The 25,974-nt window shown below is 46.3% G+C and overlaps 2 protein-coding genes across 5 annotated transcripts in view; one reads left to right on the top strand and one right to left on the bottom strand.

Annotated features, from left to right (window-relative positions):
- LOC121046762 (gamma-glutamyl hydrolase) overlaps nt 1–25,974 on the top strand; it is a 158,589-nt gene that overhangs the window by 48,301 nt on the left and 84,314 nt on the right. The window lies entirely within an intron of this gene.
- Nucleotides 664–24,171, bottom strand: LOC8026543 (TNF receptor-associated factor 6). 4 transcript variants are annotated; one of them, XM_040221336.3, is made up of 5 exons: nt 24,032–24,171; nt 20,502–20,602; nt 12,211–12,449; nt 5,834–6,086; nt 664–1,569 (listed from the first exon to the last, which is right to left on the bottom strand). In XM_040221336.3, exons 2-5 carry the CDS (start codon nt 20,593–20,595, stop codon nt 737–739), a joined length of 1,419 nt encoding a protein of 472 aa, XP_040077270.1. In that variant the 5' UTR covers nt 20,596–20,602; nt 24,032–24,171; the 3' UTR covers nt 664–736. The 4 variants fall into 4 exon arrangements, with proteins under 4 accessions (XP_040077270.1, XP_040077271.1, XP_040077273.1 ...); XM_040221337.3 differs by lacking the exon at nt 20,502–20,602; XM_040221339.1 differs by lacking the exon at nt 24,032–24,171 and having other exon boundaries at nt 12,211–12,429; nt 20,502–20,575.

Below are 25,974 nucleotides of genomic sequence, written 5' to 3'. Positions count from 1 at the left end.
AGATGAGACCAAGTATCGACCACTGTTTACAAAGAGCTGCCCACAAAGGGTGTGTGCACTGCGCATGTGCAGAAACCAGCCTGAGCATCTGTGCATGCTCAGTGCCGACAGCAGCGCCACCGCAGTCGCGTGACGTCAAAGAGTTAAGAGGTCGATAGCTGGGCTTTGCTTGTGCACCAAGTCGAGGGAATCGCAGGCGGGTTATGAGAGTCCCTTTATTCGCTTTCTAAACTCGTGATGAGTACGAACATAACCAAGAAACACCTTCAGTACCAAAACAGCTAAATTTCAACTTCAGATCGTGGATTTAGTGCGTAGATTAATCAGGATCTTGGATTGTACAACTAGCTGGCCAAACGCAAGTTTTAAACGGTCAGACGTGATCGCCGAGAAACCGCCAACCGCCTCTCGGTGTTTCTGAAGGGGGTTCGCTCACGAACCGCATCCGCTTTGAAAACGCAGCTTAACAGCCAGTGTGAGTCCCTAGGGCCGATGGAGGCCCGTGTCTCATCCAGGGCTCTCACGAAGATGTATGGGTGCGATGCAAGCGAGCGCTGAAGCGCACTCATTTGTCAATGCGGCGATCGAAATCGAAATCATACCACGCCTCTCCATGTCCAAGGAGGTCCTGTAATGCAACGTGCACAGTGTTTCATGCAGGAATTTTCGGAAGCATAGTTTATTCAGGCACCCGAGCCACCTGCCAATTTTTTCTTTGTCTTGTTCCTCGGCGCCGTCACTGCCACTTCTCCGTTATCACACAAATTCCCTCTACACACACAATCACCAATATCACCGAAATGAATTTGTTCAATAGGGCACTACACTTCCAGCTTTCCCCGTTTGCCGTCGTCCTTGCAAGAGAGTCAGGTAGACTTCCCAGTGTGTTGTTAGCGTCCACCGCCTTGCGCTTCCAGCTGTCTCTATCGGCCGTCGTCTTTGCAAGGTCGTTGCGTACGCTTTTCAGCGTGTAACTGGCATCCTCCGCTTTAAGCTTCCAGCTGTCTCTGTCCGCCGTCGTCTTTGCAAGGTCGTTGCGTACGCTTTTCAGCGTGTAACTGGCATCCTCCGCTTTAAGCTTCCAGCTGTCTCTGCCCGCCGTCGTCTTTGCAAGGTCGTTGCGTACGCTTTTCAGCGTGTAACTGGCATCCTCCGCTTTAAGCTTCCAGCTGTCTCTGTCCGCCGTCGTCTTTGCAAGGTCGTTGCGTACGCTTTTCAGCGTATAACTGGCATCCTCCGCTTTAAGCTTCCAGCTGTCTCTGTCCGCCGTCGTCTTTGCAAGGTCGTTGCGTACGCTTTTCAGCGTGTAACTGGCATCCTCCGCTTTAAGCTTCCAGCTGTCTCTGCCCGCCGTCGTCTTTGCAAGGTCGTTGCGTACGCTTTTCAGCGTGTAACTGGCATCCTCCGCTTTAAGCTTCCAGCTGTCTCTGTCCGCCGTCGTCTTTGCAAGGTCGTTGCGTACGCTCTCCAGTTTGCGGCTGGCGTCCTCCGCCTTGCGCTCCCAGCCGTCCCTGTCGCATTTTATGTCACACGCCTCTTGCTGGCACTTCTGCAGGCGAGCCCTTGTTTCTGTAAAGATTGGGCGACATCAATTCAGGTTCATTCGACGCGTCTACCTCAATCGAAGCGCTCTTTACATAACGTGCCAGGTCACTAGTCATGGCATTGATGTCAGAAGTGTTCGGGAAAGGGGGGAAGGAATTTTTCCGTACTTCCCCCAAATTCTTTAGCAGAGATGTCTCAAATGCCTTGGGGGTGTTCACCCCCCTCTCCCTGTCTCAACGCCACTGCGTCATGGTAGTGCGTGAAGTTAAAGCAACAGCGTGAACAGAAGAGACGACACTGAACGTGTTTCTAATATTATGTTATATTTTAGAGCTCAGCTCTTAGGCGCTCGTTTCTGGGCTGAGCGACGTCACCGTCGGCGTAACCGCGCGTTGCATTATGAGACGCTTCCATAATGACGTTACACGTGACGTCATGTCTGAAGTCACGAGGGTAAAATTTCCCCATTAAATTTAGCGGAAAAAATTCTAAATATATCCCCACTCAATTTTGCTGAAACAATTCCCCGCTAAATATAGCGAAATAAATTCCCCGCTAAATTTAGCCGGGAAAATATTTCCGCTAGATGGGACGAGGGCAGGAGATGAGGAGAGGAGGGTACGGAGCGGGAGCAGGGGCATACCCTTCCCTCCTCCTCCTCAAGAGCTGCGCTCCAATTCGGTGATAGAGAATTGGAAACGCATTTCACTTCTTTAAGGTCCCGACTCTCAAAACTCAATGATAGTGCTGTCTTTGTGAGGATACGTGTATCGGGAAAATTCTAGCAACCACCAGAAAGTTTTACGTTACTTATGCGAGTAAGAGTGGTGCACATTCACTCGCTTTTGTAAATCAATACTTCCTCTTCTAGGGACATCTCTTCATCTTTTTTGCGCTTCAATTGCGCCCCATCTGGAACTACACTGATGATTGCCGACATGATTTTACAGAATTAAGATCTCGTTTTACTATGGCCCATTATATTACAGTTCAAGCTCCGCAGAAAAGTACCTCAACACATCAAAAGTACTTCAACACATCGCTCTTTACTTTTTTAGTGGGGATGGATGCCAGGTATCGCTATAGACCTTTTCATTTTAGTAGTTGCCTCACCGGCGCACAGAGGGCGCTGACGCACTCGGCGCCATTAGGTTGCTTCAATTTGGTTGGTTTCGGTTTCAACGTGAGCGCGGCTATGTTGCTGTTTTACGCTGTTTTTGCTTAGTTTTGCGATACGATTATTTTCCTGGTAGCACACAACCAATGAAACAGTAGTATTGAGCCACTTTGATGACTACGAGGTGTATTTTAGCTTAAATTGTGAGCTCTTTTTACCAACTCCATTGATGTATCTGATTATGGTCGGTTGCGAAACGCCTGACTGATGTGCAGGGAAAATTACCATCGTGTATAACCGTACCCGATGACACCAGTTTCCAGAAAAACAAACTAATAAAGAAATTAACATGTGAATGTAGAGGGGGGAAGCATATCGACAGCTTGATTAGCAATATTCTGAATCGGCCAGAACAGATGAACTCGCGAGTTTACAACTCACTGTTTGGTTTTCGTGGGCACCCAGCATTTAGTGAACTTCGCAGAATAAAAACGTATCGTGTAATGACGCAGATAATTGATATAAACAAATAATATCGTCTCGGTCTCTTTTTTTTAAATTTAGTACTCAAGCATGTTTTGACAGGCTGATTAGGAAATTTCTTAAATTATCAATACTGCTAAAGTACTTATCAGCAGCATTTCGCGATATTCGCCCTAGGGAATACATTTTTTTTATATGAACATTTGCTTACTCAGGATATGATGGAAGTGACAGGCCCTTCAAGTAAACCTCTATTTGCCATCGACAATCCTGGACTCAAATACTGTTATTAAGACGGCTCTTTTTTTGTTGTTGTTGTTGTTGTTGTTGTTGTTTTTTTTTTTTTTTTTTTTTTTTTTGGGGGGGGGGGCTTCAATTATTGCGGATTTTAGATGCTGGCAAAAGATAAAACAACGTAAGCAAAAACAAAGAAAGCGTCGTCATTATTGCGCATGCGCCGAACCCAAACCGCGTTTTGAATTTGTAAATAGAAACGACGTTATTTCTTTAGTGTTGACGATTGGGCTAGCTGGTCATTCATATTAGCGGAAAACAAACAGCGCAAGGACAAGGACAACTCGCTACTGTTAAGTGTATGTGACAGTTTCTTACGCGGGAGGTCCCAACCTTTCTGTTAAGTAAATTAAGCATAGTATACAATTTCTTAAACTTCATAAGTAAACCGACCATCCGAATGTCTACGTCGCAAAAAGGAGATTGAGAACCTCATACACATGTAAGTGTGATATTTTGAACAAAAAAATCGCTTGATGTTAACGTACCTTTACTTTTAGCCTCAGATAAAATACAAGTTAAACGTTCGTTGTCTATCTCCTCCGAGAGTTTCCTCACATAATGAAAAGAAACTGTTTTCGATATATTATGAATACAAAGAACGATACTTTCACGAAATACAGATAGTCTCCTTGTGCTGACTATTCTTGACGCCTTGCAATCCTAAATGCGCGATATAAATATAAGCGCTTCTTACTGAGAATGTTTCGCCACTATTAGTAAACAAACCTCAGGAGTCGTCGAGTAGACGTATCGGACTACAGTTTCCGAAGTAAGGCAAGCAAGCGCGGTGAAACGCGACGAAAAACACGAATACACCGTATCCGCCAAGGCGCGGAGGGGAGAGCGGAGCAGCAAGTTGAAGCAACCTAATGGCTGCCACGTCACGTGATTCCAAGATGGCAGCGCCCATGCGGAGGAGGATGAAAAGGTCTATATACAGAGCTGCAAGTAGGTTTGCATGTACCCGAATCGCTCACACATCATATAAAAAATGCTGGCAGTTGGAAAGAACGAAGGAGGCCTAAATTCTCGAGTTTATTACAAGTTCATACTCTAAAGAAAACTAAGCCCATTTCATGTATCTCTTTTATACTTGCATCTTAGTGACCCAGAAAAATAGGGTTTATTGTGTCAATTCCACGTCCACCAAGACTGAATAGCCGATTATCACCCTCCATAGTGTTAATCAGCTAGGAAGACCTCCATGATGCAATCTAAACAAAACTGAGGTATCACTGAGGCTACTGTGTGCAGGGGCGACATTTCAATGGCTGTTCATTTTTTGTTGTTCATTCCCACTTGGTTGGTAAACGGTGGCGCAATCAACACCGATAGTACTTGTGCTAGGTTAAATCAAATAAAAAAACGCTTATTGTCATTTATGCCCCAGACTTGTCATGAAATCCCCGAAAACCGATCGCTCAGCCTGCCTACCCGGTTGATTCAGCCACGCTTGATTTGGCTGTTCGTCGCGAAGTGACGCTCAATTCTCGACGCTCACACTCAATTCTTCGACGATGATCTTTGTACGAACCATCGACCATGTTGATCAAAACAGGGAACCAGTCAACGCCCACGCCTCTGACGTCACCATCCCTGATGTGACGTCACGATACGACCAGCCATGCATACTAACGAAACTTGGCATGAAGTTTTGTATTCTTGTCAATATTTTAATTTAACAAAAATTGGGGAGTAATAATCAAACAAATATCACATCTGACTATATTTGGGCCATCTCTACGTCACCAGCGCAAAACCTCAGGAGCTTCTGGTTATCTCTAGACAATCCCTTTAAGAGTGAACTAAGTATGTATACGCATCTAGATCCTGCCTGGAGGCTTCAATCTGTCGTTCGTAAAAACTGTGGCAAACCCATTTCATAGGAAGTTTTCGTTTATCGTTTTCGCTGCCACTCAACGCTCCGCAACCAGCTACTAGATCCGAAACTTTGCAGAGCAGCATGCGCTGTAGCGTCGTCTCCGTTGCACAGAGCGTAGTGGAGGGAGAAAAACGATCTACAAAAAGTACCCTTCAGTTAATTTTAATGGTTCGGGCTCCGGTTACGGTTCATGTCAAAAGAAATAGGGAGTCTTAGTAGATCGTTTTGATACCTCCGGCTTCGGTGACAATGTCCCATAATTGTACGATACAAGCGCAAAGGCGTCGGCCAAGTTCAGATATCGTTATCGGAGTGACTGAAACGATCTAATAATAACTCTCTAGTGTGTCGTTATCGGGTACTGTTACCAAAGGTATTGGAACAGTCTGCTAAAACTCCCATTATAATTTCCGTTCCAATTCCGGTTATGAGAAAAAAAAAAGCGCTCCTCAGCAGTTTTTGGTTTGTTCTACGCTTTGAGTCCCTGCTGTGTGAACAGAGTTGCTTGCCTTGAAGTCGGAGCTTGAGCATACAGCTGTGATTTTCCAGCTCGCCCGCGGACATTGTCGCGCGGCAGCCCAGTTGGCAGGTCAGCATCCGGTGCGGGCACGTCTTTACGTGGTCCTCGAGGGTGCGGCGAGGACAGCGGTGCTCGCACAGGCTGTGAGGGCACGGCACCTCTTTGAACTCGCACACGCCCAGGTGCGTCGTGTAAGTGCTCACGGCCACTCTGGCACTGCACCCAGGACTGCGGCACTTCACCTGAGGCCGGAAGAACAACGAGGCTTTAAAGAGATCACGAAAAAGAAGTCGGCGATGGGATGCCAGATGACTTGACTAGAACCCTGCAAGGAAAAAAGTTTGATCATCCGCATCCGCAGACTTTGTATGCGCACCCGAACCGCATCCCCAATATTCTGAAATTATTGTATCCGCATCTGACGTGCAATCCGCGCATTCATGTTTGAACATAAAATAAAGCGTGAATGACGGGAGAAAAAAAAACATCTGGATGGTACCTACCTTATAAATAAGGCTCCGTGTTTTCAGGTAAATCCGAAAAAATCCGAAAAACACCCGCCGGTAAAATTTCTGGTAATTCGGATTTATCCGATAAACTCCGAATTGTTATGTGCCCATGCCACCCCTGTCGCCCCAACAACAAAGAAAGAATTTTTTTTTTTTACATTTTCGGCAGCGCAGGCTCAGTAGTCCTGGGAAAATGACACCTTAATTATGTTTCAAGCCACAGACCGTTGTCAAAAGGGGGTCTTACGGCTTGTCTCGTCAAGGTTGGTTCAGGGAAATAGACCATCGTACCATTCGTGTCACGACAAAAGCCACTCTCTTTTGGTTTCCAGTTTGGACCATGGGATTTGGGATTTAGAGAAAGGAGAGGGTATGTTTCTGTGGGTAACAGTGAAAGCTATGGACCATACAGATTGTATAAAATACGAAAGAGGGGCAGTTGAAACTTCTCTATTACGTCCTTAACCACTCCACCTCGCGCGGCAGCGGGATAGATTGATGGGATGACTACGAGCTTCCTTGCGGCTACCTCCGGCAGTTTATTGATTTTAAGGTATCGACGTTTATCGAAGCCACACTTGTGTGCGACCTTTGTCGTGGGACAAATTAGTATTGCCGATGGCACCAACGCCAAATTAAACTGATGAAATCTTAATTGATACAAGCGCGTTTTATTTTTTATCTGGCATACGTTTGCATCCGGTTATTATTTATTATTTTTAATAGGAAACACTGCGAAATTAATCTCCAAATTTCGGAGAATTAGGGAGTAATAAAAAATAAACTCCGATAAACACTGAATTTTTGCTAAAAAATAAACTCCGAAAACACCCTCCGAATTTCACGAAAAATGAACTCCGAAAACACGGAGCCCTACTTATAACTTATCAGCCGTTTGCTTAACTTTGTACAAACAACTCTTGGAGTATGAATACGGTGATTGTCATCCTGCCGGTTCTCTTCCATCTTCCAAAAAATGTGCCAAAAAATATAACTTTTTTGTAACATTTATAGCAGGTGCATTTTTATAACCATGAAAATTAACAAAGGACAGACTTGTAACTTCGTATTATTTTATTTAAATCAAATAATAAAAAAGTGGAACTTAAATCAAATATTAAAAAAATATCAATGTTTTTTTTTTTTTTTTTGTACTGCAGTTCTTGTGATGAAAACGAGTATAAGCACTTCTTTCTTCGCCGAAGCATAATCAGGCTGTTCGTTTCATTTCGTAGACGTAGTCGCCTCTTCGGTAAACAAATGGGACTATCCAGGCAACCCTGATGGAATTCTGATGATACACCTCAGGGAGATGGAAAAAAGATAAGAGCAGTGCAACCTAGGTTTTAACCTGACTTACATGCAGGAAGGACATAAAGTAATTGAGGCGTTTCCAGGGCTAATGTATGCAGACAACATTCTATTTGTATCAGAAAGTTGTGACAAAATACAGGAACTAATTAGGATTTGCAGCAGGGAAGGGGACAGTTTAGGTCTAAACTTCAGTAGGGACAAGTCGGGTATAATAGTTTTCAACTACGAGAAGGGGAACCCTGGGGATACAGGACACAGTGATAGAACACGTAGAGAAGTACAAATATCTGGGAGTATGGTTAAGTGTGAAAAGAAAGTATCTAAAAAGAACATGAAGATATTGTAATAAAGAAGAGGAAACAAGATTCACCTACAATAAAACAGGGGGCACTCTGGAACTATAATAGATATGAAGTCATTAGGGGTGTATGGAAGAGAGTCATAGTGCTAGGACTCATTTTGGAATGAGATACAGCAAAGGAGTGTGGGTAGGTTGGCATTGGGGGCATATGGGAATACACCAAATGAGGGAGTACAGGGGGATATGGGTTGGGCATCTTTCGAGAGTAGTGAATCGATCAGTAAAGTAAACTTTGAACAAAGACTAGCTGAAATGAGAATATGCGGTGGGCTGGGAAAGTGTACAAGTATCTATATATGAAAACTTTAAACACTAAGTGGACAAACCAAAGCCGCAAGTTGGGATTTAAATACATTCAACGTGACGGTGCGGATCAGAAGACATCAGTAGAAAATGGAGTAAAGGAAATTGAGAGGAAATTGTGGGAAGAGAGAAAGAAGGGGAAATCAGCTTTAACAATATACAGGGTACAAAAGCAAGAAATAAAGAAGGAACAGTTGATGATAATTTTTTTGGGAGGTCATTGCTGCTTGAAGCTAGAACGGGGTTGCTAAGAACGAAAACATATATGGCTAAATTCCAGGAAATAAACACTCTATGCGCGACGTATGCAACCGCGAAAGGGAAACTATAGAACATGTTATTTTAATGTGACGGCGCTTTGTCCCACCTTCTTCAGGGGGGGGGGGGGGGGGGGGAGATGACTACGGATTTGGAGGGGGCACTGGGGGATTTTCAAACACGGCTGGACGAATGGTTATGGAATGAATTGCGCGGTAACTAACAGGAAATTGGAAGAACGGTGGAAAATATGAAGGAAGGGGTGAAAATACAGATAAAAATAAACAGTCGGAACACTTTAAAGGAGGTAGGGTTGTGTTAGATCAAAATTTATACTAATTTTAACAATCAAGGGAGGACGATATGTTAGGCTAGGGGGCGCAAGATGCCGCCCGTTACAAAGGGTATAGCCATTGCCATCCATCCATCCATCCATCACCTGCCCCATACCTTCCCAGAGAAACCACGTCACATTCTTAAACCACGTGAACGTAATAACACTGTTGAACGCTCATATTCTATAGGCTCATAAATGCTCGCCATTCTCGCACGCTACGCACTACGCCGCTGCGCTCATCTTCACGCCTTCTAGCCTGCTTCTTGCTCCTATTGGCGGTGTGTGCGAGCTACAGGGGGCACTTCTCTAGCTATCATCATCATCGTGCCTTACGCCACGGGTAGGACAAACTGTGACAGACCCCGCAAATCTATATAGGATCCGTCGGCTCGTCAGCTCGTTTATGCGACGTTTGGGTAACGTGCGGCAAAGCATTTCACGCGTTGTGTTTATTTGGTGAAGTGATATTTGCAGAAAGACATTTTACCAAAGCTCAAAATCGCACGTGGCACGCGCGCAGTCTTGCCAACAAACACTTTTAGCGCTGAGGTGCCGAAGCGCTCGAATAGGAACCGTGCGGATCTAATTCAAGCCCCGACCAGGGCGTCCCTAGCGGCAAACGGGTCCGTTGCATCGGGCATCTTCTGCCAGTCGCTGCGTTGGTTGTGCGGTGTAGTGAGTTAGCGCTGTGATTTCTGTGATGGCTATTCCGCACCATGAAAGCCGCAACAATGCTGCGTGGTCGGCAAGATCGCGCACGGCACGAAGTCCTACATCGTCCCTTCGAAGCCGTACGAGGCGGAGTACTGCGCGACCTGGGTACGACTTCTGCGTCCATACAGGTTTGTGGTGTTTCTTACCTTCCAGTTCGCGCTTTGTTTAAGCTGCTGACGAATAATACAATTAACTTTTTTTTCTCTTCTAGCGACGATGGAACAGCATCGACACCTACGGCAATCTCTAAAGTATGCAGCAAATACTTCACCGGAATCGAGAAGCGGAATGCGGTCGTCCTCCTAAGCCTACCGTTGGATGTTTCCATCAGCCTACAGGAAGATAGTAAAGAGAATCGCAGAACGGCGCGAAACAAAATCGCCCAGTTATTGTCAAGCTGATTCAGAAATAAACGTACATAATTACCGCAGTCCACTCAACGCCAACAAAAAATTTTTGCGGGCGCGCTTAATTTTGTTTGCAGAGTACGGCGCTCCGTAACACCCACTTGTCCGTCGAAACGGACCTCCTTCACGTCGCACACGCGGCCAGATTCATGAAAGTTTTTTCTTCTTCATATTGGCACCACGGAAAAAGCTTTCTGGGTTCGTAACCGCCTTAAACCCCGTCGTAATCACCCCGGGAACACTGTCCGCTGTGCACTGCTTCCCCCCGATGATTCTGCACCGGCTACCGAAGAAGCTTTCCGGATTCTTAGTCGCCCACTGTCCTCTGTGCTGTTCGTTGCTATTACTTCGCGGTGATTCTGAGCCGGCGGCACCGGCTTCCGAAAGAACTTTCCGAACTCGTAACTGCCTTAAATTCCGTCGTAATCACGACGGGGACACTGTCCGCCGTGCTGTTCGTCGCCATTGCTGCCCGATGCTCCTGCGGCGGCTACCGCCAGGTCGCGGCGAACAATAGGCGACCGCCGCGACACGGCCGGCTTGCTCGCTTCCTATGGTGGTGTGCTGTTCTCTACCCGTTCAGAGATGATGAAAATAGAACATTCAGCGCTTTATCCCACTGCATCTACCACGGTGAAAAGCGTGTAATTTTTTTATTATGATTGGGGCAAAACAAAACTAAGAAAGGAATGCCTCATCAAGTTGCAAATAGGATAGCGAAATTCGAGAACCTCTCGCGGGTGTAGTGAGCACTTCAGTGAAAGCGACTCCGTGTATCCTGTTGCTCCCAAAGTGTTCTGTGAGTGCTGGTCTTTCATTAGTTCCAAGTTGATTCCCTTTTTTTTAATTTTGTAAACCAGGAGACGAACATTTCCTCAAAATAACTGGCGGGAAGAAACGATGGCTGGCTTGCGGAGTCGTTTCAACTTAATTCCTGCTTATCCACCCGGTCAACGCGGGACGTGCGAGACTCCCTCGCGATCGAAGTCTTGAATCTAATAAGTTGGTGACACTTTAGCGTCTCAGAAAATGAGGAATACACCTGCTATGAATTACCACCGTTTTTATGTTTCATTTTTGCGGACACAGATGCGAATAATGCGTGATCCGCTGCTCAGTGAGTGATTTTAAATTTGACAAATAATTTTTAGTAAAAATAGGATAGAACAAATTAATCAATCGCCTGAATTTGCCGGGCCACGGCCGACAATTTAATGATTTATGAAAATTTTCTGTTTTTCTTTCGAGCGGAAGTCGCGACGTGACAAGCTTCTATGCCACGTATTCGGTTCGGGAGGAGCTAAGCATCAGCGACTGGCGAGCATTTGCTCGGCAGCAACTGTCGAGTCACACTTGGATAGAAGCGTCAGTATCGGCAAGCTCAACTAGCGAAAACAAGTGTGTGGCACTTTGCACCAGAACTGTGGGCACGTGCACAGCTAAGAAGACAGCACGTCATGTACTCTGGAATGCAAAACCCTTTTGTATAGTAGCCTCCACAAATCCCGAAAAAACAAGAATCAGAGGCTGTGAATCGCCCCGATGCACGCCGCACAAGCTGTAATGTAAAGCCCCAGGCTTGTTTTTTTTTTTTTTTTTTTTTTTAAATAAGCAAACAGTTTTTAATCTGCATAGACGTGCACTAACATGGCCACTCCGTGCTTCGACATTGCGCATGGCCTGCTCGCATTCTACCAGCTGCATCACAAGAGGGTGGCCGTGAGGTGGCGCCACCAAAACATCTCGTCGCCGATAGTCGGTCAAAACAAAGGATTCCATTAATGGCGCCGGCGATGTCGAAGGCTCCGTCGGCTCGAAACGCGACGCGGGTGGGATATTAGGAAACTGAAGGCTGAAGCAGACTGAATGCGGTGGGAGCCAAGTCGTGAGTGCATGCAAGAGAGGGCCGGAGTTGCGCCACCGTGCCGCTAGGGGCACTGGCAGATATGTGAACGATTCATGGAGAGGCGATGCAGACTACGACACCGACCCTTCAAACATGGCGGCCTTCCTCGGCCTTCCATGAAACTGACGCATTGTTTACAAAACAAATTTATCAAATTGATTTAAGTATGCAACATGCTTAATATAAACACTATTTGTGTATGCCACAGTTACTCTATTAAATTCAGTATAGAAACAAGTTAAAAACTCGGCACACACCTTGACATTTCCTACCATGCTCTGGATAAGCATATGGGCGGGCACGAGGGAGGCACCCTGCAGAGACACTCGGCACAGGGGACAGGTGCTCTTCGTGCGCAGCCACATCGTGATGCAGCCCTTGCAGAAGACATGACGGCAGCGACACTCCACGGGTTCTCGCAGCAAAGCATGGCAGATGGGGCAGGTCAGCTCGTCGTCGGGTGGAGGGTCGCAGTCCTTCGGAAATATTTCGGGAACTGCATGGTAAAGTCCCTTGAGAAAATTTGCATTCCACAATTTAGGTGCTCTTTGATCGCTTGCTATATTAGCCTCATTCTGAATTCTTTCTTGAATTGTTTTATTTGAAAGGTAATACCATTCTCTTTCCTCTGCTCTAGCTTGTTTTGTGATGTTTGCGGTTGATTATAGCGTTGCGAATAGGGAGGCACAAACTCTCACTTGCTCCGCTAGTTCCCATTTCGTGAAAAGACTATTATAGATAACACGAGTTCTATGATGATGTCTTGTTAAGAAGTTATGACCAGAAGTGAATGAGAGCTTTTAAAAAAAAATTGTTTTACTTCTTTTTATACAGTTCTCCAAATGTTTTCCCAAAATCACACATTTCCAGCACGAATATTTTCTCGGTTATGCCTAATCGGCTTAACTACACTTTTAGTTCTTTGCACTTTTTTTATATTCACGAAAATTTTCAAACGCCAGTTTAATGTTGATGACAAGATGTTTTCTTGAAAACGTAGCAATATTTTATGTTGTAGATGATGGGAGTTCTCACTTGCTTAACGGGCAATTGAACGAAGTGACGAGGTGTAAAACCCGTAAGATGTGCGAATACGTGAACGAGGGCTTTTGTTAATTTTTAAAGTAATGTTGTAGCAGCCTGACAAACTTTACAGTCTTTGACGCATCTGCTTTATGAACGTATTATTGAATTGATGACTTCTAATGAAGCTGGTTGTAATAAATAGACATACCGCAATATCCCGAGAGATAGCCGACCTAAAATCGGAGACAAATCGGGTGGAAATAAGGAGTGTGCTGACATTCGGCGTGTGTTGAAGTTTAAAAAAAATAATTCTAGTTATAGTTTTGTGAGTTACGAAACTTGTGATCGCAGGGAGCCCCTCCCTGCAACCACAAGTTTCGTAAATCAAAATAAAAAACGACTGTGACCAAAAACAACTGTGAACCAAAAACGACTGTCCTTTCAAGTCAGCAATGTTCGCGTTTCTCCCGCCGTGGCTAAGTAACACCATTTCTGCCGAAGTCACGATTGGTCATGGAACTGGAATTAATAAAAATGTCTTGCGATGTCTTTAAAAAAAAATCAGGTTAAACACAGGGGTGAGGCATCTCTCGGGAAATTGCGGTATATTGCTCTATATTTGATTTCCTTAGTGATTGGCATCCAGATTTCTCGTTTGGATAAAACTTAAGATAATCTAAAAAAAACTGTCTTGATGCTTCATTGCACCGCGTCGTGGGAGGCCAGAAAACTGCCGATTCCCAGCGTTCAGGAAATCGTTGAGGGTGGCGCTGATCTCTCTATCATCATCATTGTCAACATTTTTCTAACTCTGCAAGACGAAAATGTTCGCACGGTTTATTGATGAATGAATGCTTCAGGTAGCGCGTCCGATTAAAACATTTAATGTTTTAGTGTTAGTATTTATTGGTGTTAGTCATCCTAGCTCCCTGGAAAATGTGCAAAAGAGATTATATTTAAGTTTATTAAAAACAATACAAGGGTGTCACCTGCTTTCATCACAATCACGCTCGTGAGCAGATAGCACGAGGGGCACTGGGGAGTGTAGTCGCATCGTCGTCGGCTTCATTTCTTGGGAGCAGCAGTGTATCTCGAATTTGCCTAACCATCAACTCAGCAAACTCGGCGAATGCGCTTTTGCAGTTTAGGTTTATTATGGTGGACAAGGAAGGGGAGGTGTGGTGATCGCCTGCAAGTTGCTTGTCCCTCTGGCTTAGAACGGTATGACACCTCTTGCCTCATGTGGCACTATTACCATGGTACCACCTGTAAGCTGGCAGCTGCACCGCCACTGGAAATATCAGGTTAGTTCTACGGAAAGTAGGCACCAGAAAAGATGGAGCAGAAAGAAAAAACACACACAAAAAACTGATAACGGCTTGTGTTCCCATTTGCAGCTGAACAATACCTCTACAGAGTGGGAGAGAATGTTGAATCGGCCCATTTTTGTGAGCATTTCATTTTATTGTAGTCCTGGAATGCGAGGTGGTGCTGCTTCGCTGGGTGCGCCGGCACCGGCCACCACGGTCGCTACCTTCGGGGTCTCCTATCTCACGCAGGTGTCGTCTGGCGGACCTTTCAGCGCGGGTTAGCAGCATTTTAAAAATTTTAAAGGGTCTTTTTGGCCGAAACTAGAGGTTATTCTTAGACTTTGGTGCTTCTGAAGTGCCGTAGGAATATTTTTTGTGTGTGTTTTAGTTCGTTTTTGTCGCTATCAGACTTTTCCACTGCGGCCGCCTTGCTCCATCGGCTCCATGCAGCGCTCCGTGTCGCGCGCCGTGCCCACGGCGGTAGCTCTTTTGCAAGAACTACGATTTTTCTACTTTGGGGCTTTTGTAGCACGGTTTATAGATTTCTTTAGCGGATTTTCTGCACTACGGCCCTGTAACCACGTTGCTCCATCACCTCCGTGTCGTACGTCGTGCCTTCGTGTTCGTTCCTGTGCAGAAACATACCGTGCGGCTCACCCAGCGTGCGGCTAATGGAAAATGCGGTGCATTTTTCATTAGCCCGAAAGATTTAAAAACCGCATGCAAGCGATTTGTTGAGGGACGAGACAAGTGACGGCGACCCAGTTCGCTGTCGCACGGTCACTCGCGCAACGATGAAAACCGCATGAAAGCGACGAAAGCAAACGACCAAGGCGATGAGTGCTAAGTTTTCTAGAAATCCAAAAACCGAGCTACGCGACGTGCGACAGTGAGGGGTGAACCGCATGGCGATTTACTGAGCGACGGCGACAGCGACGGAGATTTCTCACGGTCGCTGGACGCGTCGTTCGGTTTTTAGTTATCTAGTAATCGCCGCTCATCGCCTTGGTCGCTTGCTCCCGTCGCTTTCATGTGGTTCGCCTCGTCGCGCGAGTGCCCGAGCGATAGCGAAGCGGGTCGTCGTCGCTTGTCTTATCGCCGTCGCTCAACACGTCGCTCGCTAAATTGCCTACATGCGGTTCCGCCTTTACACAGGGTACTCGGCGGCAACAAAGGAATTAAAACGGCCCGCCCCCGAGATAAACTGTTTTCTCTTTTCTGTTCAGCGAAGCTTCTTCAATGATATGAAATTAGCACACACTACCAACGTACGACCGCGTACCCAAGCCAGTCAAACGTCAAACCGCGACCGCGCTCCCTGGCAAAATCGAACCTGCAGGCTAGTTTGGTGGAAAGTGCTCACAATCGCACGCTCTAGGGACAGTTCGTCGCGCGTATATCTCCAGGGGATTTCAGCGAACAGTTACCGTGTTTCGCGTACCGCACTACCAGAACACATTTTTGAAAAACCGGAGACGACGGACGGAAAAAGGGACAACAAACAAAACGTCTCAAACGCAGCGACAGAACTCTATTTGCACAGCGGAACTGCACACGTCACTGGGACTTTTAGCCAGGGTACACCACGTCTTGACCCCATTTTAAACTTCCGCACTTAGTTCGTACACAGCATTGCAAACAAAGTCCCATTGTGACAACCCCCAAAGTCGGACCCAACGCACCACACCAACACAAACATCAAGGCCTAACTGGCATCTGGTACAGAGGCCCCACAGTGAAACCAATAAAGCGAACAAAAAAAATTATACAGCATCAAAATCTTTCGGGTCGCTTCGTCTAGTGTGATAGTAATTCAAACCTCCGAACTGACTTCGTACACAGTATTGCAAACGAAGCCCCATTTTCGCAACCCCCAAGGTCGGACCCGGCGCACAACACTTTCACACAAACTCCAAGGTCCAACGCGCATCTCGTACAAGGGCCCCATTACTAAAACTAATAAAGCGACACACACATTAAGAAAAAAAAAATTGCAGCAGCAAAACTTTTCGGGTCGTTTCGTCTAATGCGATTGACGGCTGACAGAAACACTTTTTGCACAATCTTTTTCTTTGAAACAACAGTACAGCCCCAATCCGGCAGACAATTATTGCACTCCTGTACATGTCTAGCAATCTCAGAGTTTGGAGACCCGTTCTTAACTGTCCTCGTGTGTTCAAGCAGTCTCTCATTCAAGCACCTTTTTGTCTGCCCCACGTATGTGAAACCGCAGGCCATTAGAATATCGTATACTACACCAACCTGGAAATCAACGGCGGTTTCTCTGTGCCGTTTCTGACAACCCTGCGCCCTCCCGCGAACGGCAGAAGCCTGTTCAACTTAATGTCGAAAGTGAAGACCACCTTTCCCCTGAGTCTACCAGCAACCGCCAACAAGTTGTGCGAAATTTATGAAAAAAAAGAATGCATTCCTTTTTTTTTTTCCATAAATTTTCGCACAATTTGCTGGCGGTTGCTTTGACGTTTTTACGATTTGTTTCACGATATGCTTCATAATTTATATCCATCCTATTGCAGGTCAGCTAAAATGTGTAAGATTACAGGGCGCGAGACAGAGCGTGCAGTACTGTTCCGCAGGTTGGAATCTCTCTGAGGATTCGCTTCGTAGCGGTCTATCTGAAATAGGACCTCCGCACTGCCTTGCTCAGACCGTTTTTGATACACTTTTTGCTCGATGTATTTTGGTGGTTATAACTGTTATTGCGACGACATGTTTCAAGTACAACTGTGCTTTAAAAGATCTGTACAATCACCAAGAAAAGAACAGCGATTCCCGATATGCATCACTTGAAATAAAACAACTTTTTTCGCAAGCAGTCTTTTTTTTTTTTTTCATACAAACGTGAAAACACCACATAACGCAATTCAGAAGTGCAACACTTACCGCCAAAAATGTAACAAACGAACCTCATCCATTTTGTGGTGGCCCATTAGGCTGACGTACCCAAAAAAAACGCTTTCTCCGTCAGGCGATTGTTGGCGTTCGTAGCTTGCGCAAACACAATAAAACTAAATAAACTGTACACGAAAAGTCATCTCCACCCCGAGCTTTTGGGTATTTGGCATGGTTCCTTCCGTTTGACAGATCCCAATTGTTACGGCGCGTCAGGCATGGCCTTTCTGTAGATCGTTTCTTCCTTGTGTGCGGGCTTCTCCCGCAGTTCATCTGTACCCTGTCGCACAGGCTGTCAACCAGAATGAAACAACTTTTAGAAAACTATCGCTCACCGAAAGGGTCGGTTTAGCTCCTCTTACTTCATTGTTGATTAAACGTTATGCACACGACTGAGCACTACCAAAGCTCAGTTTTTCACCAACAGATTTGATGCTGTTCTGCGGTGCTACACCGAGCCGATGGTCCCTCGAATTCTTCGCCACTGAACTAAATGTTCACTTGTTTCCCAGTTAATTGAGACGTCCGAGCAGCCGGAGTGCTCGAGTAGTGGCGTCGTTGTTTGTTTGTTTTCCCGCAGCCGCAGTATGACCACCGCGTGAACGGCAGTGGGCTCACGCGTTCACGAAGACGAAAAAGCAGACGGCGACGAAGCAGACAACAAAGCGATAAGGCGAATGGAACTGCTTTTCTGCGCTTGCTGACAACTAAGACATATCACAGACAACACAGTCTCATGAAGTACAGTCATGCAGGACAAGCAAGCTGATACCGCGGCGTCCCAAACGATAATTTATGATTATGGACGCGCAGCCCATGTAGCCGTGAAGCCGGAAAGGGATGACCACAAGTAGCACGGCGGCGGCGGCACCACTGCCGGAATGCGCGCGCCTGCGCAGTTCACTTGGTGGCATCGGTCTATGACGAAGCGACCCGAAAGTTTTTGATGCTGTATAATTTTTTTTTTCTTCGCTTTATCAGTTTCAGTGTGAGGCCTTTCTACCGGATGCCAGTTAGGCGTTGGTGTTTGTGTGAAGGTGTGGTGCGTTGGGTCCGACTTTGGGTGTTGCAACAATGGGGCTTTGTTTGCAATGCTGTGTACGAACTAAGTGCGTGGTTTGAAATGAGGTCAAGACAGGCCCACTCGTCACAGGGAAACTGGTCATAGGTGAGCTGGTCAAAGAGGGCATCTCGTTCTAGGTGAACTTGTAGTAGGGAAAGTGGTCGCAGTGACCTTCTCGTTCTTGAAAAGTTCGTCACAGATTTTTTTTTTATAGGGGGAGGGGAAGGGGCGGGGGAGAGGGGGAGGTTTATTTTGGAAAGTGGTTGCATCAATCTTGTCGCAGTTTCAAACTTGGCTTCTCATTTTGCTTGTTCCAGGGGGCGGTTGTGGTCGGCTTTTCGGTGTTATCTTTACTTACGACGTCCCTTTGTTGTTAAACCCTTTTCGGAAGCTTTGCTAGGTCGGAACTTATTGTTCAATGACAAAACAGGGGTGCGGTATGCAGACCTCCGCACCAGGATGCTAGGAAGTGTAGCGGTTAGGTTTCGTCTTTGGGGGCGTCTTCTCTTTTTTTTATATCTACTCCAAAGGGTTTTTTCGTTCGAAGTGGCTTCGAATACGTATATATATAGGGGCGAAATGTGCGGACCTTCAGAGAGCACGACCGTATTTCGTACGATGAACCAAATTAAAACCCAGCGTGACGCTCCCATGCTCTGCGAAGGGTACTCTTACACGCTTAGCCGAAAAGACCCCGACGCTGTGTACTGGGTCTGTAGAGATAGAAAGCATTGCAAAGGCCAAAGCCATCACCCTCAGATGCACCATGACGACTTGCCCTACTTGATGTGTTTACTCATGATGAGTTCACTTGTGATCAGTTCTCCTAGACCCGATATTTTCATGTTTCAGAGTGGTTGTTATAATCGGCTATGTGCTAATGAGTTTGCTTCCCTTGATAGCACGAGCGCGCACGCCCAACCAAAGCACGGCGGAAGCTAACGTGCGCGTTCTGTACTTGTCCCCGACAATATACCATTATCAGGTACGGCCCAGCGTGCGATATTTACAGCCCAGTACGTGCGTGTTTGTTTTGCTTCGGAAAGCGAACAAAGCACGCGTCATACGCACAAACTCTTAGAGATGGCAGCAGAAGCTCCGTTTGAGAAAAACCTGTACAAGACCATGTCTTGCTTTTATTGTTTAGTTGTAAATTACTATTTTTCGTCAGTTATCGAAGCCGAATTGCTGCGCTGCGGTCAAATGCGCAAGATCGGCGAAAAAGGTAAATTGTGACGAAATGGACAAGTTCCCAGTTGCCCTCTGCTACGACTTCCCCGTGTATGAGATGCCCTATGACGACTTGCCCTATTTGACGAGTTTACCTATGGCGAATTGGCTGCGACGAGTTGTCTTGTGACGAGTTTTCCTAGACCCACCCTGGCTAAAGGTCCCAGTGACGTGTGCAGTTCCGTGAGACGTGTGGAAGAGACGCTATATAGACGACTGTGCAAATAAAAGTTTAGTGCCTGCGTTTGGAGACGTTTTGTTTGTTTGTCCCCTTCTTCGTCCGTCGTATCCGGTTTTTCAAAAATGTTTAACATCAACCAGCTGGCCTGCCTAAAGTCCCTTGATACTTCATTTACAAGTAACGACAACCAATACAAATGACAAAGCATATTCCGCTGGAACAGAATGGCGGCATTCAGGTCAGACCTCTGCTGTGCACCGCCATTCACTTCCTAAAACCTGCAACGTCACGCAGTCGGCGCTTCAAAGAATGTCGCTACTTGTAAGAAGCACTCATCTAGGGACTTTAGGCCTGCCTACTCAGTTTATCCTCAATCATCCTACCAGAGCCTTTGAAGCATGGTTTTAAGCGCGGGCCCCGCGGTCACGGTATCGCCTAAGTGCGCGCTGGGTGCACGGAACACGGCTTGCTCTAATTCCCTTTTGGGGATTAGCCGGCTGCCGGCACGCTATCCTCCCAAACAATATGCCGGTGGTACAGTCACGTGGTTGCAGCCAGCCAACGGGAGGAAACTGCCGGCATTTTCCCGCCCTCTCTATTTTACCGGCAAAATAGGCTCGTGCTGAATAAAACTGCAGGGTTTCAATGCGTCCGGTGTTTCGGCGTGCGGAAAGTGGTAAAGGTTTCAAGCAGAAAGATTAGAAGAGAGTGAACTTGTTGATATGTTACCTCTTCCTCTCTGAAGCGATGCAGAAGTAAACACATAAAGATTACGAGCTAGAAAAAATACTTCAATATTTGGAGTAGGGCATTTGAATTACGTACGAGTCAGTTCCGTGTCCGGTCTCATCAGGCTTTCCGAGCGGTTTCGGAGTCGTACGGTTTCCGGCGTAGGTGGGTGAAACCCGTGCGTCCACATCTTGTCCCTTGTGAAAGTTTGAAGGAGCGCGAACATGGATGGATGGATGGATAGGATCGATGCGCCCAACCAGGGGGCGCTTTGAAATTGCGATGGTAGCGCCACCGGAGTACGTCACATAGCAGCGATTCGGAGGACGAATAATGGGTGATCACGTGACACGACGTCACCGGAAGTGGCGTCACAATTATAACGTCACGTGATGACGGCATTTTTGTTTTGTTTTCTGTGACTCCAGAGTTTTTAGCGAGGAAAATTTTTGTTATTTTTACTTTCTTGACGTATATTTTATTTATTTGTTTTCTTGCTTTTTGTACCGCGTTTTCTGCGCTACCGACCGCGTTTTCCTGACGCCTTTGTTTGATATCGTGTCGTAAGCGCGAGACACATGGACGGCAGAATCGTCCGATCCGACGTCCGATCCGACGTCCGATCCGACACTCCAAACGCCGCTCCGAATCACCGCACGTGACAGTTTGAGACACACGCTTCCGACCTTGCATGCGACACGACGATCCGTTCGGCTCCGCCCAGGAGATCCAAGCACTCCAGCGGAGGTCCGCGTTCATAGATATCCGGTCCCAGATTGACGGTTGAGCTCGCACGAGCGAAGTTAGGAGCTCGTTCTCGCTAGCGCGTGCATTCTTTGCCGGGGCCATCTATCGAATGGGTCAGCGGGATCCACGCGTCCGGCTTCCCGTCGCCCGTCCCATTTTCTTGTTCGTCCCGCCAGACCCAGTACGTCACCATGAAGTTCGCGCTAGCTGTGCTGTCATTGGCTGGACGCTTCCGACATTCCGTCCGCCGTGCGAAACTATCTGGCACGTTGGACGCACGCCGGATCGCCGATCCGACGTCTGAACCGACCAAACTTTTTGGACCATGCAGTCGTACTGCCGGATCGGACGTCGAATCGAATGGATTTTTCACGCATGTGTCTCGCGATGTATGCACCAACTCATGTTTGGATGGACGAATGGATGAATCCGGCTGAGCCCTTTGGATCGGGCGGTAGCTTACGCCACCTAGCCATTTCGTTTTACCATTTAAGCTTAGAATATTTAAATGTGAAATCTATATTCACTCCGCACTGCAAAAAAAGTGAGGCTATAAAACCCCCTTGCCATCAGTTAATAAGAAAATACCTAGTTTTCTCTCGCTTTCTGCCACCATTCACTTAAAGGAGCTGTGCAACGATATTCAGTTGGAATGTTTTTCACTATACACGAGCTTACTGGCACTAGTGGGACCCAAGGATACTCGCACGCAACACCACTGGCCAAGAAACTCCTTTGTTGCGGTGAAATTTCAAGGACAAAAGCAATTATTTTCGTTCAATCTCTCCTTTGCAAAATTTGATGACGTAACGTGGGGATCGCAGAACACCCAAGTGACGATATTTGAATGCGGTTCATAGATTGGACCCGAGTTCTGCGTGGGCACTTGATTTTGGCTCGTGATAATTACTAGCTCGAGAAACATTCGCGTAGTCGCCCGCGTCCAATCGCTGCAACGACGACAATAGCCGAGCCATAACAATGTCTGGAACTCAGCGCGTGTCCTGCTCTTTGCCAACCCCAGCGCGTGGCTGTGATCAACACTGGCGGCATATAATCGGCTCCAGATCACGTGGCCGCTTGTTCTGGCGGCGAGTTGAGGGGGTGAACGCTGCTCGTTTTTCTTTAATTTTTTTTTCTGGGACTTCTATTGCGTGGGGTGAAAAACGAACGCGTGTTTCATAGGTCATTAACGTTGGGGATCCGTTTTAAGCGGTATTTGCGCAAAGTACAAAAATTGTTGCATTGCTCCTTTAATCTTTGCTTGGTAATCTCTACAGTATTGAAATCCAATCTCCCTTCGCTGTCTCTAAAACCCAACGACTTTATTAAATCTATGTTGTCTTCTGTAGGCATAGGGTGAATCCCTTTACAGTAGAGTATCAAGTGCTCAGCCGTCTCATTCTCCTCTCCACAAACAGTGCACACTGTATCCATTTCCATGGTACTTCCCTCTGTATGTTCTGGTTCGCAGAACACCCGTCCTCGCCTCAAACAACAATGAGCTTCCCCTACAATTGTCATAAATGCTTTCTTTGGCAATAACTGTTTTGTTTAATCTATAGCTTTCCAGAGCCGTCTTTGTCTGCATTTCGTCCAGCCACCGGACTCTTTCTGTGGCCTTAGCTTTCTTCTTAACTGAGACCTTCGATTCCGTATCTCCACTAAAGCCTAAAAACCTTCCTCTTAATTTCCTAGTGCGCTGTCTCCACTTTGTGTCTATACTCCTCATGTATAAATAGCTGAAAATCTTTCGTGCCCATTGGTCCCTATCCATTTGCCTCAACTGATCCTCAAATTCTATCTTGCTCACCGCTTCCCTGCTCTCAAATGACGCCCATCCAATGTCACCTTGTACTCCCTGGTTTGGCGTTTTGCAATGTGCCCCCAAAGCCAGCCTACCTACTCCGCGCTGTTTTATTTCTAGTCTTCCATGCAATTCGAATTTCATGCATAGCACTGCGTTTCCAAAAGTCAAGCCAGGCACCATGACCCCTTTGCAAATCTCTCTCACCACCTCATACCTGTTGTAATTCCAAAGTGCTCTATTTTTCATTACAGCTACATTTCTGTTGCCCTTACCTATTATATACTTTTCATGCTCACTGAAATATTCTGCACCATCACATATCCGTACTCCTAGATACTTTTGTAATTACTAGCTCTCTCAACTGTAATATTCTGTATCTTCAGCCTCTCAACTTTATCATCGTTAAAAATCATAACTGCTGGTTTTTCACTACTGAATTCTAAACCTAATGCTTCTCCTTTCCTACCACAGATGCTCATTGGTGCTAGATGGTGAACGGGAAAAAGCGACCGGTGCATTTTCGACGACGAGTAAAGACATCGTGATCGGGACAAATTCGTATGTGTGTACGATGGCGCCGCTCGTTCTCCGAAAAAATCAAGCGGCCTTTTTTCAAAGACGAGTGGAGATATCGTGATAGTGACAACGTCGACCTACCGAGACCCAGGCGATAAGATAAGAAAACGAGCTTCGCGTCCGACTTGCTACGATCGCGCGACACTCGCATCGGGACATAACGCATTTGTTCGTGGATGAAAATGTGAAATATAATTACGTGGTGGTAGTTTCTCGAGAAAGGTGCGTTTGCAAAATTTAAATACATAAACAAACTGCAGGGTTTTTATGCATCCGGTGTTACGACGTGGGGAAACTAGTGAAGGTTTCAAGCAGGAAGATTAGAAGAAAGTGAACTCACTTGTTGATATGTTACCTCTTCCTCTCTGAAGCAATTTGTAACAGTTACTTCGAGAAGTATATAAGTTGAACCACAAAGTACAGAAATAAACACATAAAATTACGCGCTAAAAAAAGAGTACAGTATTTGGAGTAGAGCATTTTAATTACGTACGAGTCTGCTCCGTGTCCATTCTTTGCAGGCTTCCTCGTCCGGTTGCCGGCGGGGGTAAAAGTGGGTGTGGAGGAGTAGCAGATTCTGTGCGCCGACACCTCCCCCGTGTGAAAGATCGCGAAAGACGGCGACAGAAGACGAGAGAAAGAAACCAATGTTGTCAGCTGAAGGACGACAGTAGCAATGGTAATCGCGAAAACTGAAAACTCTCAGCAAAATCGACAGTGATTTTTTAACGCTGTAAACTGAATTCTGAGTTATTCTAACGCCTATAAAAAGCAATATACTAATTCCGCTGCATTAACTTCCCTTCTGTCGAAATCTCGGGAATCTGGCGGTTACGCGGTTTCGTTTCCCGGGGCGCGCTTATCAAAACCATAGCTGCGAAGCTGCTTCTCTGGTTTAGTTTTGCGTTGACGCGACGCCGTACACCCGCGAGTCATGCAAAAAGTAAGCTTCTAAAGGAACGCCAATATCTTTCCACCGGTAAGTACGTGGATTGTTCGTTGGGGCACAACTGAGCAGCACGTTAATGTCACGTGATACCAACGAGGTAGAGGGGCTTAGAGTGATAAACCGGAAGTTCGGAAGTGGCACCCCCCCGGTTGCCGCCATATTTTACGCAAATGTGACCACTCGTCACGTGACCTTCCAAGAGCCGTGACGTCACAGGTAAGATGGCAGCGCCCAGAGCTGGCGGATGCGAGTTTGTTCGGTGCGCGGTAGCCGTGATGTGCAGCTGCTTTCCGACGACTTCGGGCTTCTTCGTGCTCGCTGACGCAGGTATAATGTGAAAATATGAAGGAATGAGACTTTATACCGTTTTTGCGCAAGATCGCTCTGGATCATCTGGATATTAACGCCTGTGAGACAGCATCAGCTCTGCATCGCCGTACCGGTGCTCGGATTCCGGGATGTGTCCGAGGACCGATAGAACTTTGAGTGCTTTTAACATGCAATTTTCGCATTCTCTTAGCTTTGTTTGAACGTTGAAATATCTGAGAATCTACGCGAAATGTATACGTCGCGTTAGGGCCTAAGCGAAGTTGTTTCAGCCCTCCGTCACCGAACAACCATAGCAACTTTTAGCGAGGAAGCTCCTGCGATTTTAACCTTTTGTGCTTATCCACGATTCTACATTCGATCGCTTTTCTTCCTTTTTTTTTGTGTGTGTGTGAGTGCGAAGTGCACCCTTATTTTCAGCTACGAGGATGGCGTTTTATTGAGTATGGGGAAGAATAAATCGTTGCAGGCACCTGCTTCAAAGCTATTCGACTTGCTATAAGAACAACTGTTTTGGTGCATGCATAGATTAACTGCGCATTTTTTCTGTTTTGTAGGATTTATTGCAGCTATACTCTTTTCCATCAAGAGTGCGTTGTATTAGTCGGTCAATTATTTAACTGTTCTAATTACCTGGATAAGATGATTCATATTTGTGTTCATCCCTTGCCTGGAGAGCAGTCTTGTTGAAAAATGTTGACTACCATTCCTTTCGGTCTCTTCAACAGACTCTTTTTAAAAGTCTGGGCTGTCTATACTTCGCATCACCGTAACTTGGAAAAGGCCAACCGCCGCAGCCCCCTCGAGCCAATCAGAGAGACGGAGCGAAGGTGTGTGATAAATCTGTGCAGACGAGCACTCTGGTGATATGTTGTCATGTGCCTCTCTCCAATGTGTGTATTGACTCACCGAGACCGTAGCCTTTGCCGTCTGCCAAATTCTGATAAAACAAATTACAGTAGCTACTACTGTAATTACCCCAGGCTTTCATACTTTAGGCATTTGTTCGACAAGAATGTTACGTCCGCCATCCCTGTGAATTCGGCTCAGCACCTATTGGACTCGAATGCTGCATTAGCGTTCGACGTGAACTGGGGCCCATTCGTGTGCTTTACGCCGAAAAAAATGGTGACAGTTGTGTTGCTTGATAAGGTTCTGCA

This window comes from Ixodes scapularis, unplaced genomic scaffold (genome assembly GCF_016920785.2).
Source record: "Ixodes scapularis isolate PalLabHiFi unplaced genomic scaffold, ASM1692078v2 PGA_scaffold6__148_contigs__length_123643588, whole genome shotgun sequence".
NCBI classification, from domain to species: Eukaryota; Metazoa; Arthropoda; class Arachnida; order Ixodida; family Ixodidae; genus Ixodes; species Ixodes scapularis.
The sequence above is the reverse complement of the archived record's forward strand: the minus strand, read 5'-3'. Positions and strand labels throughout refer to the sequence as shown.